Source organism: Delphinus delphis, chromosome 4, assembly GCF_949987515.2.
Source record: "Delphinus delphis chromosome 4, mDelDel1.2, whole genome shotgun sequence".
NCBI lineage: Eukaryota > Metazoa > Chordata > Mammalia > Artiodactyla > Delphinidae > Delphinus > Delphinus delphis.
Genome location: NC_082686.1, coordinates 81,817,086 through 81,835,060, shown reverse-complemented (window position 1 = coordinate 81,835,060; position 17,975 = coordinate 81,817,086). Strand labels below are relative to the sequence as shown.

At 36.5% G+C, this 17,975-nt stretch overlaps 1 protein-coding gene across 1 annotated transcript in view; it reads left to right on the top strand.

The window, feature by feature from the left end:
• MAP3K13 (mitogen-activated protein kinase kinase kinase 13) overlaps positions 1-17,975 on the top strand; it is a 133,046-nt gene that overhangs the window by 91,414 nt on the left and 23,657 nt on the right. The window contains exons 3-7 of the mRNA XM_060010994.1: positions 4,172-4,355; positions 8,592-8,783; positions 13,084-13,242; positions 15,106-15,264; positions 15,860-15,968. Of these exons, the coding sequence (XP_059866977.1) occupies positions 4,172-4,355; positions 8,592-8,783; positions 13,084-13,242; positions 15,106-15,264; positions 15,860-15,968 (803 nt within the window). The remainder of the gene's footprint in view (positions 1-4,171; positions 4,356-8,591; positions 8,784-13,083; positions 13,243-15,105; positions 15,265-15,859; positions 15,969-17,975) is intronic.

Sequence of the window (17,975 nt, the reverse complement as noted above, 5' to 3'; positions counted from 1 at the left end):
ATTACTTTACACTCTGTGTTCTTGAATTACCAATGCCGGCCCCTTTATTTTTCCATGGACAATTAAGATTTGGTTGAACATAGATGAATTAACACAGGCGTGAGCTACTGTTGGTCAAGGAAATTTTTGTTATTTATTATAATATCAACCTTTGGTATTTGAGTGCCAAATATATTTATCATTTGTATTTTATTTTATTTATTTATATTTTTATTATTATTATTATTTTGAGGTACACGGGCCTCTCACTGTTGTGGCCTTTCCCATTGCAGAGCACAGGCTCCGGATGCACAGGCTCAGCGGCCATGGCTCACGGGCTTAGTTGCTCCGCGGCATGTGGGATCTTCCCGGACTGGGGCACGAACCCGCGTCCCCTGCATCGGCAGGCGGACTCTCAACCGCTGAGCCACCATGGAAGCCCTATTTTATTTATTTTTTAATTGAAGTATAGTTGATTTACAATATTATATTAATTTCAGGTGTACAACATAGTGATTTAATATTTTTATAGATTATACTCCATTTAAAGTTATTATAGGGACTTCCCTGGCGGTCCAGTGGTTAAGACTTCGCCCTCCAATGCAGGGGGTGCGGGTTCAATCCCTGGTCGGAGAACTAAGATCCCACATGCCTCGTGGCCAAAAAAACAAAACATAAAACAGAAGCAATATTGTAACAAATTCCATAAAGACTTTAAAAATGGTCCACATCAAAAAAAAAATCTTTAAAAAAAAGAAGAATAAAAAAATGTTATTATATAATATTGGCTACATTCCTTGTGCCGTACAATATATCCTGGTAGCTTATTTATTTTATACATAGTAGTTTGTGCCTCTTAATCCCCTACCCCTATCTTGTCCCTCCCTCCTATCATTTGTATTTTAATACTTCATTTATTTCTCATTTTATAAAAATACTAAATAATAGGAATTATTTATAAAATATATAGTAAATTACAATATAAACATTATAAAATTATGTAAAGGGATTCCCTGATGGTGCAGTGGTTGAGAGTTTGCCTGCCGAAGCAGGGGACGCGGGTTTGTGCCCTGGTCGGGGAGGATCCCACATGCCTTGGAGTGACTGGGCCCGTGAGCCATGGCCACTGAGCCTGCGCGTCCGGAGCCTGTGCTCCGCAACGGGAGAGGCCACAACAGTGAGAGGCCCGCGTACCGAAAAAAAAAAAAAAAAAAAAAAGTAAAAAGAAAGGATTATTTAACAAATTGTTTTTTGAATCACTAAATAACACTATGAAAAAAATTAATTTGCATCAGTTCTCATACCATACAACAAAATAAACTTCAGATGTAAAGGTTAAACTTTTTAAAAATCAACTATAGATCACTCTTAGAAGATAGATTAGGCAGTAGAAGAAACTGCAAAGCAAATGACAAGCAGCTATAAAAATATTTTGTTCAAAACATAATAAAATTAAAAGAAAAATGCTTTTGTAAAAAGCCTCTTCCTATGTATCAAAGAAATAGAAAGCTCCTTTGAGCTTATGAGAACTGCAAGACCCTAATAAATAAATGGACAAGGGATAAATTTGATAATTCATACAAAGAAGATGTATTAAACAAATGTTGAGAAAATATCCTATATCACTGGCAATTAAAATAGTGCGAACTTATAAAACACTATTTTATACCTAACTAAATTAGCACCAAAAAATAATCGGCAACATTCATTGCTGGCAAAGTTGTAGTAAAAGAGACTTGCTCATACTTTGCTACTGTCAGCAAAAACTAGAAAAATCCTTTTGGATAGCAACTTGGAATGTATACCAAGAACCAGGAAACTATACTCTTTAATCTCAGGATTGAACGTGAGGAAGTAATATAAAGAAAGAAAAAAGTATCAAATTTAACTTAGCAAACAAAAAAGTGGAAACAAGTACAAAAAAAGGTAAGAGGGTACAGTAAGTAACTATTAAGCTTATAATAAAAACTTTAAGTACATGGGGAATACATAATATATGAAAAAAGTAGAAAAAATTATACATCACATACAACTCTGACATAGCTGTATACATATAAACAAAGACTAAAAGAAGATGAAAACAATATGTGCTGGGATTTCAGATAAAATATGTGCTTTTCTGCTTTTTCTAGTATTTTCTAATGTTTTCTAGTACTTAACAGTAAATAAAGATTGCATAAATAGGAAAACAAGACAGCGAAAGACTGTCTAATTTTAGTAATTATGTATTAAAAATTAGGGTAACTTGGGATTTTATAGAGTTATTTGGAGAAATATTGCCCAGTTATGTTCTTGCTCAGAATCCAGTGTTAGTACTTTATTCAGCCCCCAGAATGGTCAAAATGACACTGTGTTTAGTTCTTCACTAGACCCCTAATGAATAAAACTAAGTGTGCCATCAATACCTGTGTCCTATGGGTGCCACATGAAAAGCCTATAGGGATGAAAGTCATTAAACGCTGTAAAGATACTAAAAGCAGTCGTCTGTAACTTATTGTTTCCACCCAAACTTGTTTCTTTGGTGATTTCATATTTGTGAGCTATTTGTATTGTAGAGAGATTGTTTTTGTATAGCATCTATTCAATTTCAGTAGAGCAGAAACCTTTAATACTGCTCATACCAGAAGAATGGGACAAGTGCCGATGCTTTTAATCACCCTCACTATAATTTTTTCTGCTCTATGTATTTATATTTTAAAGGTCATGTTTTAACCTTTGTCATGAGAAACCACATTTTATTAAGCATCTACAGAATTTCTTTTCTGTTAGAGAAAATTAGAAAAGAGGGAAATGTAGTTCCCTTCTACTCTTTCTGCGCTTGCTTCATTAATGTAGTAGTGAGTTGATTTGCTTTCAAGACCAGAATATCTTCAAAGCTGATTCAACACTACTTTGTTCAGTGTTCTGCAAACAGTGGCCTTTAAGTGATTGGTGATCTGACAAGAATCTCTCATAACCTTTAGCATTGTCATCATCTTCTCCTCACTCTGTGGGGCTCTTAGCTCTTTGATGTTCATTTCTGACCAGTGCAGTGATAATGCACTGGCAAAAAGGATAATCAATGGATTATAGTCGTCTTTTTAAGTTGCATGAGATTAAAGCACATATTGATTGAATTTTTGATCTATTTTAAATAGCATTTTATTCATTTTAAATGTAATATAGGCTGAAACTAACACAATATTGTAAATCAACTATACTTCAATTAAAAATAAAAGTAATATAGGCTTATGGTTTAAAATTTTTAATACAGAAAAGGATAAACAACATAACATGAATCATCAATAATGCCACCGCTTAGAAATGACCCCTGTTACATTTTTGGTGCAGAAAGAAATTAAACTTTAAGAAAAACAGAAACTTGAAAATACTGCATCTATATGAGTAAATATATTATGACTAATGACCCTCTCTCTCAAATACTTCATGAGAGATAATGTGGTATAGTAGAGAAAACACTGTCCCTGAATTCAAGCCAGTTCTGGAGTCCTGGGCCCTGTTTTGCCACTTACCAATTATGTGACCTTGATTAAGTTACTTAAGGCATGGTTACCCTATGGCTTAGTTTTCTCATTTTTAAATAACCGTAATAAGGCCAGACTTATAGGATTGTTGTAAGAATTAAACACATGACAGATCTAAAGCATTATGCTAGTGTCTGGCGTATAGTAAGTGCTAAATAAAAGGTATATACTAATTTAATTATTATACATCATTAGATCTTTAGGAGAATATCACTGAAAATTCATTCAGCAAGTATTAATTGAGAACCTGCACTAGAAATTCAAAGAGGAATAAAGCAACACATAATGGGTGATGGGGTAGGGATGGTGATGTAGAGACAGATAGGTGAATTGACTGAACATGCAAGCTTCAAGTGAGGAGGTGGGGCTGTGGGAGTGTCAGGATGTGTTTTGTTCAGAGGTGATTATATTGGAGATCTCTGATCTGCTGAATTTCACTGGTTAAAAATTGATACAAACTAATACATGTGAATATCTTATCTATGGTATCAAGACCCATAGAAAGGTTATATCTTTTGGAGAGTTACCGGGTGAGAGACAAAGGATAGAGGTCATTTTGGGTGATGGTGAAGTTGGTCCCTTCAGAGTGGCCTTGTAGAATGGCCCCTGAGCATTCTACAAGGGGCCATTGAGATCTCTTTAAGCTTGTTTCTCACTTGTGTGCCTAGATACTTGGGAAGTGCCATTTGAGGAGATCTCAGAGCTGCAGTGGCTGGGTAGTGGAGCCCAGGGAGCTGTCTTCTTGGGCAAGTTCCGAGCGGAGGAGGTGGCCATCAAGAAAGTGAGAGAGCAGAATGAGACGGATATCAAGCATTTGAGGAAGTTGAAGCATCCTAACATCATCGCTTTCAAGTAGGTCAAGGCTTTTTTTTTTTTTTTTTAAAGAAATAGAGAGATTTTCTTTCCCCCAGTATATACATTTAAGTTCCTGCTTTGAAAGACATGTTAAGAACACTCTACAGACTTAGCACTGTGCTAGGTGCTTTGGGAGGGTACCAAAGAACTATTATATTAGAATCATGTCTTTAAGGATTTTATAGTCTAATAGTTCTTTTTGCCAGAGCACACACTTCTTGGAAGGGATGTATGTGGGACAGAGGGAGAAGGTAGATTCCTGCCAAGCAGTCAGATCTGCTGAATCAATGTCATTATCAGTAGGACAACAGAGGCTACTTCAAGATAACCTGAACATCCTAAATTCAGTTAAGAAAACAAAGCTAACATGTGAAGTGATCAGAGAACAATTAGTTCCTTGTAAATAGAGATGTATTTTCTTACTAGTTTCTATTAGTGTCCGTTCTTAAATATTAACTTGTAATAACAGGTACCTTCAGAGTATTTCTCCCTGCCTCAAGTTTTGCCAGATCCATTTTCAAGGAATGCTAAACACTCAGCTTTCTAAATCTAATAATAGTAGAATTAGTGATGATAGTAAGTTAAATGCTATATTTATTTCACAAAGTGGTTGTTTTCAAGAGTATGTGAATATATCTTTCTAGTTTAGTCCCTTATTTTCATAATATTGACAGGGATCCCTAGCAAAATAGAAAGATTCAGAGGTAAATTTGTGGAAGGCACCAAACTTGGCAGTGCTGAGCTCTGAATATGTATAATCTCTTCTCCCTGTACTCTTCCCTTGAGTTCCTTCTCTTCCCAGCCTTGAAATTTTGCCCTAGGCTTGAACAAATGAATAATGAGTGGCTTAAGAGGAAGAAAGGTGAAGAACAGGAAAGAAAGCCTTTAGGAAGGAAGAGAGATTAGAAATTAGAGCTTCTTGGTATATTTTTATATTATATATATTTCAATTCTGGAAAATAGTATGACCAATAAGCCTATAGCTAAAAGTAGAATAACTTACAAATTCCCCTTTCCTAACCTAGGAGGGACTTCCTCCAGCCCCCAAGAGGAATCCTTTCCTCAATAAAACTCTCATTATAAAGCTAAACATGTCATGCAATAATTTCTAATTGGAAATATATCCCCAAAGTAAGGAATAGAAATCATGGGTACAAGTTTTGTAGAATGGGTTTAAATGTGTATTGAGGTTGAGTTTTGATTCCCAAACAAGACCCCTTACTTTGGAAAGGGAAAGAAGTGTGAAAAGAAGAGAAGCATTCAACTGGGATACTAAATGAAGTCCTTGGATTCATTTCCTTGTGGAAGGAACATCCCTGGAGAGGACATGGGAGAGAATTTCAGTTGCTGTAGTGATTCTATTATTGGTTGCCTTAGGAGGGCCAGGAGGATGTGAAACTAAAACAAAATGCTATCGAGACCAATTATAATCCTTCCCAAGATGATAAGTTTCTCAAGACAATAGGAGGATTATTTTTAAGCAGACAAGTCTGTCAGAGGCTCACTTTCATTCATTTTACTTCACTGAGAGGATCATCATTGCAGTGCGGTTACCCTCATAAATGGAAGGAAGAGCCTTTTATTTAACTAAACTTTAAGCTTAAATCACTGGTATGCTAGGTTTGAGACACTGAATGTTCTATAGATGAGCATGGCTTTTTGGCCTCCCAAAGTGAACTAGGCTATGAGTCTCAGGTAAGAGGGCGTTCTAGCAAGAGGTCGTGGGTTACTGAAGGTAGAAATGTGTCCTCAGAGGATGAGTGCGAGAAGCTTGATTTTTCCTTCCTTTCTTTTGTTTCTTCCTTTTTCCTCTGAGTCTTTTCCCCGCTTTACCCTCTGACCCTCCTACCTGCATATAGAGTTTTCAGCATTATGGATAAGTATTGCTCTGTTGGTGTCCAACTCTTCAGGCTGAAGATGCTTGAATTGTCTTTACCTCTACATGGAAAACAATAGTGAGACTGTGTCCCTGGCCCATTACACCATGCTCTTGAGGCATTGTGCAGTGTTATGTTTGCAGCCATCTGTGCCATGTGTTGCTTAGCCAATGAATCATTCAGAACCGTCTGGAAGATATGAAGGCATGATTAGATTTTAGTACATCTCTCTGGATACTGATTTCTGTGCTTTCAGCTTCTTTTGAAGTTAGTAAGAACCATGTACAGAAGGGAAGTGCAAGAAAGGAATACTATATTCTCTTTTTCTTCCAATTTTTAAGCAATCTTTTAAGAAAACCCAACCTGCCTGTTCCTAATGGAATTGAGTGCCAAAGGGAAGAAAAGGTAGCAATTAGAAGTGATTATAGAGCTGTTATTTATAGCTACTAAGAAGTCTTGTCATAGTACAGGGCTGATGGAATGATTGCTTCTCATTTGTCAGTCAAGAAAGACGAAAAGTGTATAACATATCGCTGTTAGGCTCTTTATGTCAATATTTGTCTGACAAGTTAAAACATACTTGAGTAAGATGCTGAGTAGTTTCAAACAAATATTTGTTTTGATATTCTTAAGCACATTACACTATTTCTGCCCTTATTCATTATTTCTCTGTAGTAAAAATTAAATTGTCTGTTGCTGTATACTTGTGCTCCACTGAGGTTTCCTGAAAGTCAAGTAATAGAAACTTAAAAAATTTTTTCTTTAAAAATCAAGATGAGAATTCTGGGGAGCTTAGAAAATGATAGGAGAGTAATAGAAATAGCTTTGCGGCATTTGACAGGCACATCAAAGCAGGGAAAATAAAAACTAATTATACTTACTCATAATCTGCCGTTGTTATAAGACTTTCACATGATCACAAGTCACAACCTCTAAATTCTTTCAGCACTTATGGCAGCCTAAGAGATAGGACATGAATTGGTAGCTGGCTGAGGACTTTAGCTGGGAGTCTTGTAGGTAGAATAACGATATTCCTTTGGAGGAAGGCATACGTATCATTAAGAAATAAGACACAGAGAATTGCTCATGGTAATTTTTCTTCTCTTTTCTGATTCTCAGAACAAAACTGTGAAGTAGAGCTAATATGATTTTCCCACTTTTATAGGATAACAGTATTAATATAGGCATCCCCAATATGCTTGTCTATACAAACTTTTAAAAGCTGGAAGGGAGGCAGTGTAGCATAGTAAGTGGAAAAAGCATGGGCTTTGAAGTAGACAGACTGGATTCGAATCCCAGCTCTGTCATGTATTAGTTGTATGATCCTAGGACAAGTCAGTTTTCCTCGCTGAGCTTTACCTGTAGAAATGGAAAAGATAATATCTATCGTACAATGGTTTGAGGCAGATTAAATAAGACAACTAACTAACATGTAAACATGCCTGACAAATAGAGGATGTTCTTTCGTGTTAGTACGCTTCCTCCTACCCCTTGCCTCTGTACTTGTTTGCGCAAAGGCTTTATCAGCAAAGAACGTGCAGGTGAAGTTAAACAATATTTGTCAAGGACTTGCTGTGAACTTCTAAGCTATGTGGTAGAAAGAAAAGTACTTGAAGACCTTTTCCTTTAAGGAACCGATAATCTGTATAGGGAGAGAAAAATTGCATATAAAAAACAAATATGTAGCATAAGAAATTAGAGAAGAGAAAGATTTTTTTTTAGACTGGAATATCAGGAAAGGCTTCATAGAAGATGTAGGAATTGATGAAAATAGAGGCTGCATAGGTGTATAATACATTGTGTAACATTATTTTTGTTCTAAACAGAAATGTTTTTCAGCTACTCTATAACATAGAAAATTGATTCTTTTGGTCCTCAGTCTAGTTATCTTAAATTTGAGTAATTTGAAATTCAACAAATAGTAAAAATAGCAATATTTTATTTGAATTCTCTCTGTACACTATATATAAAACTTTCCATTTAATTTTTAAAGGAAGATATTTAAATTATTCTTAACAATCTAAAATATCCAGGCTACACAAGTCTCAGAGAAAGGTGCTCTTTGTCCTAGAATGGAATGGTCCCCCGGAAAAAGCACCGATATAGCATAGCATATAGATATCTAAAGTGAACAAAACAAACTAAAATTGTCTATGCACATAACGAAGAAACATGTAGACTAGAGGGACTTAAATGGTAATTTAAGGGTCAGGAAAGATTATATGCATTTTTAAAATAATGTGGACAGAGAACTGGTCTTAATTATTAAATTTATTAAATATTCTTAAAATATAAATATACATATATGTTTATATGGATGTGTGTACTCATGTACATGTCTGTGTTTTCTTGAAAGGGGTGTTTGTACTCAGGCCCCATGTTACTGTATCATCATGGAATACTGTGCCCATGGACAACTTTATGAGGTTTTGCGAGCTGGCAGGAAGATCACACCTCGATTGCTAGTAGATTGGTCCACAGGAATTGCAAGTGGAATGAATTATTTACACCTCCATAAAATTATTCATCGTGATCTCAAATCACCTAAGTGAGTTCTGGAACTAATTTTTCAGCCATTTTGTTTTATTGTTTTGAAATATGGAATTTTATCAACCATAGTTGAAGCTTTTGGACATCATATTTTCAGTTCAGTTTAAATTAGCACAGTGGATAACTCTATTTGCATGTTTGGGGGATTATTGTTAACCTACTTACCTATATGGCAGATATGTCCAGGCACCTGACAGTAGTTTTCCCTTTTTGTTGCCTTTTAATTGTACAACTATGAAACAAAATATATTAACTAAAGTATTCACTTTCCATCATCTCAGATAATTAATGCCAGACTTTCCCATTGGAAGGCTTGACTTGTTGTTTTCCCAGTGTGTTCCCCCCAGAAAACCAATTTTTTAAAAACTGAGTTTCAGAAATATATACAACAGGATAAAAATGGATAAGAAACAGAGGCAAAGAGAAAATAAAAACATTAACTAAAGCTTCTTCACAAAATGTATGCCATAAGATTCTGTACAGTTGTTAGAGGTGGCTTATGAATTTCTCTTTGAGCTTCCTAGAGTCTAAGCAAAGAAGGAAACAAGGTAACGAGGTTCACAGTGCCCATTAAATAATATAAATTGGTTATTTAAGAGAAGCAGATTGGCATATCCCAATGATCTGTATTGTTCTAGGGTGTGATGGCTTAGGAGTGAATATGATTTGAACCTAATACATTTTTAGAGGGTGTCAAATTCAGAACCAGGCAGATCCATCTCCTGACCCTAAACATGGTCCTAAAGTAAATCGCTTGAGGAAATTGGATCCCAAAGATTACAGGTGGGGAATTTTGAAGTGTGTCCATATTTCATTGGAGATCAAAGAAGCCTAACTAAAAGAATTGTGGGCTGACTCACATGATAACTTCTTTTTGAAAGGGCTATTTTATCTTGAAGATTATGAGTTTGGAGGAACTAAGGTGATTGGCAGTGGAAAGAATCAGAATGTGTGAAATTCCATAAAAATGTATTGACTTAAATAACTTTGTCTGTGTTACACATAATAAAAAAAAAACCTTTAAAAAAAAAAAGAAAGAAAAGAAAAGAAAAGCAGAGCTGTTTTTAGTAACCTGTTTTCAAAGTGATTCTTTGGCTACCAATAACCACTTCAAAAGGAATGTTTATTCAGTTCCCCAAAATGCATGAAGGAAGGAAAGGAATTGATTAAATGGTATATTTCAGTGTAGCTCCTATTTTTAAACATTATTTTCATTATTTCCCACCACATTTTTGTTTAGAGAAGCAGAGAAGAATTAATCTTTATCCAAAAACATATTTGCATAGTGCTTTCATGGTTTACAACATTTTAAAATATCCATGATCACATCTGCTTTGATCTTAGCAAAAATGTATGGAATAGATGTAACATATATCATTTTATCATTTTATATAAGAAAATCTAGAACTCAGAGCCCAAAGTCATGGAGCTAGGACTTGAACCCAGAACTTAGCCCACAGACCACTGCATTCTCCCTCATCATGTGAAGATGAGGGATTCACAATTAATCCTGCCTCTTCTCCATGGAAGATACAAATCTGTCCTTGATTATCAACTTCAAAGCAGCTCTTATTTATCACCATAGTTCTCAACAATGTTTATTATAGTCGTTAGCTCACTGAACAACCTTCTCCTTGCTTTACTTGCAAATAAACTTTATTACAGTGTTCATTCCTTCTGTTCACATTTTTCACACAATCTGTTGCTTTTGTCATCCACTGCATACACATGAAGTACACAAAATACTTGCCGAAGACCTCTTTTCGGTACGCGGGCCTCTCACTGTTGTGACCTCTCCCGTTGCAGAGCACAGGCTCCGGACACGCAGGCTCAGCGGCCGTGGCTTACGGGCCCAGCCGCTCCGCGGCATGTGGGATCTTCCCGGACCGGGGCACGAACCCGTGTACCCTGCATCTGCAGGCGGACTCTCAACCACTGCGCCACTAGGGAAGCCCCCAAAGACCTCTTTGAATGGCCTCCTTCTTAACCACTTTGTTCTCTTTAAGAATTAATTTTAGGAAATTCCCTGGCAGTCCAGTGACTGCCCCGGTTCAATCCCTGGTCAGGGAGCTAAGATCCTGCAAGCCAGGCAGAGCGGCCAAAAAAAAAAAAAAAAAGAAGAAGAATTAATTTTAGAGGAAGAATTCAGGAAATTTTAGGATATGTAAATCACATGCTACTCTCTTTAACTCTTGTCATTTAAAAATTAGAGCAGGCACTTCCTTGGTGGTCCAGTGGTAAAGAATCCGCCTTACAATGCAAGGGACGCGGGTTCGATCCTTGGTCAGGGAACTAAGATCCCACACACCGCAGGGCAACTGAGCCCGCGCACCACAACTACTGAGCTCGTGCACCTCAACTAGAGAGCCTGCGTGCCGCAAACTAGAGCCCACGTGCCCTGGAGCCTGCGTGCCACAGCTAGAGGGAGAAAACCCAGACTCCACAACTAGAGAGATACCCACGCACCGCAACGAAAGATCCCACGTGCCTCAATGAAGATCCAAGTGCTGCAACTAAGACCTGATGCAGCCTAAAATAAATAAATAAAATAAATCTTTTTAAAAAATAAAAATTAGAGCAATAAGTTTGTTATCTAGTAAGTCTTTCCCTCTGCTATCAGTACCATCCCGAACCTCCAGCAGCCTTGGCCTCTTTGGGTTCCAAGCTGACACTGAGAAGACAAAGGTCAATCTGCTGTAAAGAGAGATTTCATTACCTACATTAAATCCTTAGGCTGTATGACCCCAACTTTGTCTCAGAAGCCTTCACGAAAGTCCCAACGTTGTATCTTTTCTAGTCTCCTCCCATGGCTCTTCCCTCTTGTCATACTAACAGGTCCCATAATGAGCAGAACAAAAGAGGCAGAAGAGGAAGCTTCTAGTGTTTTTCTTACTAGGAGCTTATCACCTTTTTTTACTTTCAGCGTATATGATACCAGCAATTCTCCAGTTATCTCACATATCCCATGATATTTTAATCCTTATGCATTTTCACCAAGACTAACATGATTAAATCAAAATTCCTAAATTATGTAAATTTTATATGTCACGTACAAAACCAGGGTTAAGATATGGATGAAGGTATTCTAAAGCAATCATAAGCAATGAACTGTTTGGTAGAGAGCCATCTGACATTGGCGGGAAGGGGGGCAAATGTCAAGTCCCTGGTTCACATAGAGGAGGAAGGAGATAGATTGAGAAGTTTTCTGTTTTCTAGCTGCCTCGATTCTGATACTATTTGAGTATTAAGACTTCTTGTTAAAATTAAGTCTGTATATCATTAAGCCTCTGAAACCCTAACTCATTACATTTTAAAATTCTAAACAGGTTATTTCAAGTGAATTCAGTCTAGTGTGTGTGGATGCTAATTCTCTGGATTTGACTGGTACTAGATTTTATTCACTTTAAGGCTAGCAAAAGAAGTTTGCCCCAAGTCACAACCCAGATCACTGTAACAAGTATAACATGACTTGTGTGGAATCTACCTAAGCTTAAATTTATTCCTGCTTTTCCTTATCAACATTAATGGAATCCCAGCATACTTATTAGCCTTTTATAATAATGAATCCCTTGTGTCATGGTGCCATGCATGATTTTAGTTGGCCATCATTTAATCAGTGTTTTAAAAGAAGTGTTTTTCCTGTTGAGTTGTCTGAGACCAGCAAGGATGAAGACCAATGTTTATGGAGATGGGTGCTTTACATATATTACCCCATTTAGTTCAAATGAAAATCCTATGAGACCATTATTACAGACCCATAATCCCTCATCCAAAGCTCTTGGAGTCAGATGATTTCAGAAATGTAACATAGGGCATTACCTTACACCCCCAGCGAAGTCTGGGGCCACATCCTATGATCAGCCACATTCATAAATCTGCAGCAAAACCTTTGACAGTCGCACAAAGTGGGATAAGTTGAGTTTGCTTTATATATATGAAAAAATATTTATAAAGAATTTTTGGAGATTTTTGAATTGTGGATAAGATACTGTGACTTGAATTGTCTCCATCTTACAGATGAGAAAACTGTCTTAGAAGAATTAAGTAATTGGCAAAGGTCACACAGTTAGCAGTGGTGGAGGCAGGATAAAACCAGATGTAGAAAGCCCACTATGCTATGCTACCTCACAAGTATGAATGATGCTGTTTGTGGTGTGTAGCTAATGCCCCAGTAGTACTGGAACTCGAGAGCTGAATTCTGCAAGGTAGGAGGCAGCAAACAAAATCTTCAGTTGCCAGTTAGTCGTGATTTTCATTAATACTAACGATCTGGATGTTTTCTTTATTTCTTTTTAAAGTGTTTTAGTGACTCACACAGATGCAGTAAAAATTTCAGATTTTGGTACATCTAAGGAACTTAGTGATAAAAGTACCAAGATGTCCTTCGCTGGCACAGTAGCATGGATGGCGCCAGAGGTGATACGGAATGAACCTGTCTCTGAAAAAGTCGATATATGGTGAGTGGTGCAGTCTGTGCCAACCAGAAAGCCTGTTCCCACTTTCACCCTGTTAGCGCTTTCCTCTTTCAACACGTCTACTTTCCCAAAATATTCTTTAGTATTACTCACTTCTGGTTGGTTTCAGTCTCATATAATCTGAGGTACTACCCAGCATGATCATCACACCTGGTAAGAAGGACTGGGGGAGAAGGAATTAGGGTGAATATCCATTCAGTAAGTCATCAGTTTGGGGGACTCCCAGAGAATATGCTGAACTTTCTGGAAAACTAAAAGTCCACTTTATATAGCCATTTAGTATGAAAGTCTTTCTGAAATATACTACATAATTTTCACCTTCTTGAATAAAATATGTTGAACAAAGTTTACCTATTCTTGGTGACTCAGACCATCATTGGGTATATCAGTGATGTACTTTGCTGTGATACAGTTATATGATTTAGACCTATTTGAGGTGTATGGGGCTGTTTGCCCTTTTATTAAACAGCCCTGATGGGCTTTATTTTTTTGGAGGGGGAGTTAATCTTTATTAACTTTTCCTCTGAGGTTACAAATCTCTGCTATTAACAGTATATTTCCCTTGGGACTTCCCTGGCGGTCCAGTGGTTAGGACTCCACGCTTCCACTATGGGGGTCACGGGTTCAATCCCTGGTCAGGGAACTAAGATCCTGCATGCTGCGTAGCCTGGCAGAAAAAAAAAAACAAAAAAAATCAAAAACAAAAGACCCAGTATATTTCCCTATAGTTGTTTTTCTTCCATTCTTAATATTGGCTACTAGTAACTTTTAGACTTAAAACCAAAAAAATAGCATATGTTAAAATTGCATGTAATTTTAGAGTAAATAAGATAAAATAGAAATGTGGGATCATTTGTAATTTGGGTAATTATTACCAAAGTGTCCTTATTAGGGATTATACCAATTTATGTTCCCAAAAGAAATGTGTAAGAGTGTTTTTACAGTCTCAGCAATAAAATGTGTTAAACTTTGGGATTTTTCTGCCAACCATATAGGTAAACAAAGTGTCATATGTGCAGTTTTAATTTGCATTCCTCTCTAATATTATAAATAAGGTTGTACATTTTTTCATATATTTATGAACCATTTGTAATTTTTTATTTGTGAACTACTCTAATCCTTTACTAAGCTTTCTGATCTTTTATTCTTATCAATTTACAGGAGTATTTTATATATTAAGGAGATTATCCTTTTGTGTATATAAATTATAGGTACTTTTCACTTTTGTTGTTTTTCTTATGGTGGAAGTTTTTTTCCACAGCAAGATTTTCTTTTAAGCAGTTTGATTTATCAATCTCTCCTGTTATGGCTTCTGGATTTCTTAACTAGAAAAGACTTCAACATTCTAAGATTCTTTTTTTTTAATTTCCATGTGTTCTTTGACGATTTTTATGATTTCGTTTCTCACATTTAAATCTTTGATACATTTAGAATTTACCTTGATGTAAGATGAAGTGTAAATTTGTTTCCCCAATTCTCCCAACAGCATTTATTGAATAATCAGTTTTCCCCACTGGTGTGAGATGTCACTTCTCTCATATACTCAATTCCTATATGTTTTGGGTCTATTTCTGGATTTCTATTCCATTCCAATATTCTGGCTGACTATTGATCACCAGTGTTAATTACTGAAGCCTTATAGTATGTCTTAATATCTGATAGTGTTGGTTACCCCCTCACCAATTTTCTTTTTCAGAGTTTTCCTGGCTGTTTCTATTTTTCCCATAACAATATTAGAATTTTAAAACTGGGTATATATTCGATTGAATATTAATAAATGAATAACTAAAATACAAGTCAGTCTTTCTGAAATGTCTTTTATACTTGTTCCCGGTGCTACTGTAGGTCTTTTGGAGTGGTGCTTTGGGAGCTGCTGACAGGAGAGATCCCATACAAAGATGTAGACTCTTCAGCCATTATTTGGGGTGTTGGAAGCAATAGCCTACACCTTCCAGTTCCTTCCACTTGCCCTGATGGATTCAAAATCCTTATGAAGCAGACATGGTAAGAAATATGTTTCTCCCAATATTCTCTTTTACCTTCTTCCTCAAAACCATATTTAAAACTCTCTAAACTATATTTAAAACTGCAAGGAAGTCTCTAACGTGTATTTGGAGTGAATAACCTTACTTTGTGTAAAGTCTAGGAGACTTGGAATTTGAGAACTTTGGATTCAAATACTTGCTCTGCCCTTTTTTATCTGTGTAATTTTGGGTATGTCATCCAAGTATCAGTTTTCTCATCTGTAAAATGGGGGTAACACCTACTCATAGAGTTGTTGTGTTATGATTAATTAAAAGTTATAAATAAAGAATTTGGTGTGATATCTTAAAATAGTAGGCCTTAGTAAATGATAGCTATCATTACTTTACCAGTCCTAAGGGATAATTATTATAAAACAGATCCTAGAGATTTCCAGTTCATCATTAGAGGTATCTCATAATTACATTTTCCTTTTGCTCTTCAGTACATCAAAACTGCCTGAGACATAGCCACACATGGAGTCAAAAATATTTTTTATAAAGTAGAGTAAAATCTTTATCCTCCTGGACACAACTTCTCAAATGCACACGCTATTTTTTTTTTTTTTAACTTTTAGGCAGAGTAAACCTCGCAATCGACCTTCTTTTCGGCAGACACTCATGCATTTAGACATCGCATCTGCGGATGTACTTGCCACCCCACAAGAAACTTACTTCAAGTCTCAGGTAAGTCTGGAAACTGTTCCAGGTGCTGCTAAACAGACAGGAAACTCTCAGTGAGAAGGAGTAAGGGTATTCTGATTCTGATAGCAATTATATGACTCTATTCATTGTGAAACAATAATGATATCTCACACGTATGACATTTTTGGAGTTTTTTAAGCCCTTAACATATATTATTCTCTTATTTGAAGATAGCATGTATTAAAATATCATCTTCCTAGTGGGTTCTGGTGAAGTTGTTGGAGAGAAAAGAGGAAAAGAGGATATGAAAACTGTATGTATATACATTTGAATTAGAATTACTGCTGACCTTCATGAAAATATTGCTTTCCTTAAAGTTAGAAAAGCTAAAGTACAGAGGAGGAAAATTAAATCCCAGAGAGAGCCCGTTGATTAAATTAGGCTTTTCACTAACTTTAAGTGTGTCACCTAGTAGCACCAAATAAAATATAATTTAATGTATCTGTTAGCCTTTACTCCATTACTTATGGCTCCATTACTTTTGGCATAAGTCCCAAAACTTATGGCTTAAAACAATAAGCTGTTGTTTAGCTCATGATTCTGTGGGTTTGTAATCTATGCTGGGCGGTTGGTTCTTCATTTGGCTTTGACTTGGGATCACTCACGTGTCTGCAGTCAGTTGCCAGGTTGACTGGGAGGCTGGCTGATTCCAGATGGTCTCATTCACAAGTCCAGCGATTAGCTGGCTATTAGCTAGAACACCTCTGTTCTCCTCCACGTGGCTTCTTATCCTTCAGCAGGCTAACTTGGCCTTGTTCACATGGTCTGCTCAGGGTACCAAATGCAGCAAGAGAGCAAGCCCCAGCGCACACGTGACTTTCCAGCCTGTGTGTGCATTGTGGCTGCTAATGTCTCATTGGCCAATGCAAGTCACGGGCTAACCCAGATTGAGAAATAGATTTCACCTCTTGACAAGAGAATCTGCCGTCACATGTTGTAAGGCATGGGTGCATTACTGATAAATTTGTGACCATTAAATAAAAATGCTGTAAATGGCATAAGGATCAGTGGTCTAACCACTGTCAAGATGGATAGGGAGTTGTGAGGGATCAGTATACATGAGGTCCTTACTTACCCCTACCAGACCCAGGCAATAGCAAAAGGAGTAAAATGGGATGAAACTATGGCTTTTGAAATAATTGTGATGATCTTAAATTATAGCTTTATGCTTATAGAATTTTAAATATAGTATTACCTAATTTCTTCTCATACAGAAGAAATTTCTTCTCACTTTCCAAAATGAATTTTTGCAAGATGAATTCCATCTCTGCATTGACTTCCAGTATGATTTCAAAGATTCATTTTCAGAGAATTTCTTCTCAGAGAAGAAATATTATTACCAATTAGTGTCTCAGTCTACTCCTAATAGCCCCCAACTCCAATGGGTGATGAGTTTACCTACCAGGAAAGTATGCATTGAAAGCCAACTGGACTGGGAGGGGCATCATCCCTGGGAGTTAAACAAGTCCTCCAATATGCTTTATTACCTGGCCCAACCAGAGGCTTGGAGTACTTGCTTCTCTGCTGTCTGATGAACAGAGAGATATTCCGCCCATCAGATATTGGGGAATATCTTAATTAAGGAACAAGGTCTTTGCAGTTTCTAAGGAATAATAAATCAGAGACCTTTCCTCTATTGCCTGAAGTTCTAACATGCTATGACCCACAAACTTAGCTCTCCCCACACTGTCTTTGAATAGTCTGGCTTGCCCTATAGTTTTTTAGTGTTTCTGGGGGATTCTTATGTAAGTAAAGTGTTTGATTTTAGAGAAAATAAGAGGATAACTTCATGACATTTCCTATGTTCTTTGATATGCATTCAGGTCAATTCCCTTAGAACTATTAAAACTATTGCCTATCTATAAAAATACATGTAGGTATTGGTTACTGGATTAGAAATCTTTCATATATTTTCTTTTGTTAAGAAGAAGACTTAAGTCCTCTTGTGAAATGAAAGAGAATAATAGTGAGTACTCTCCAGGAAATTTT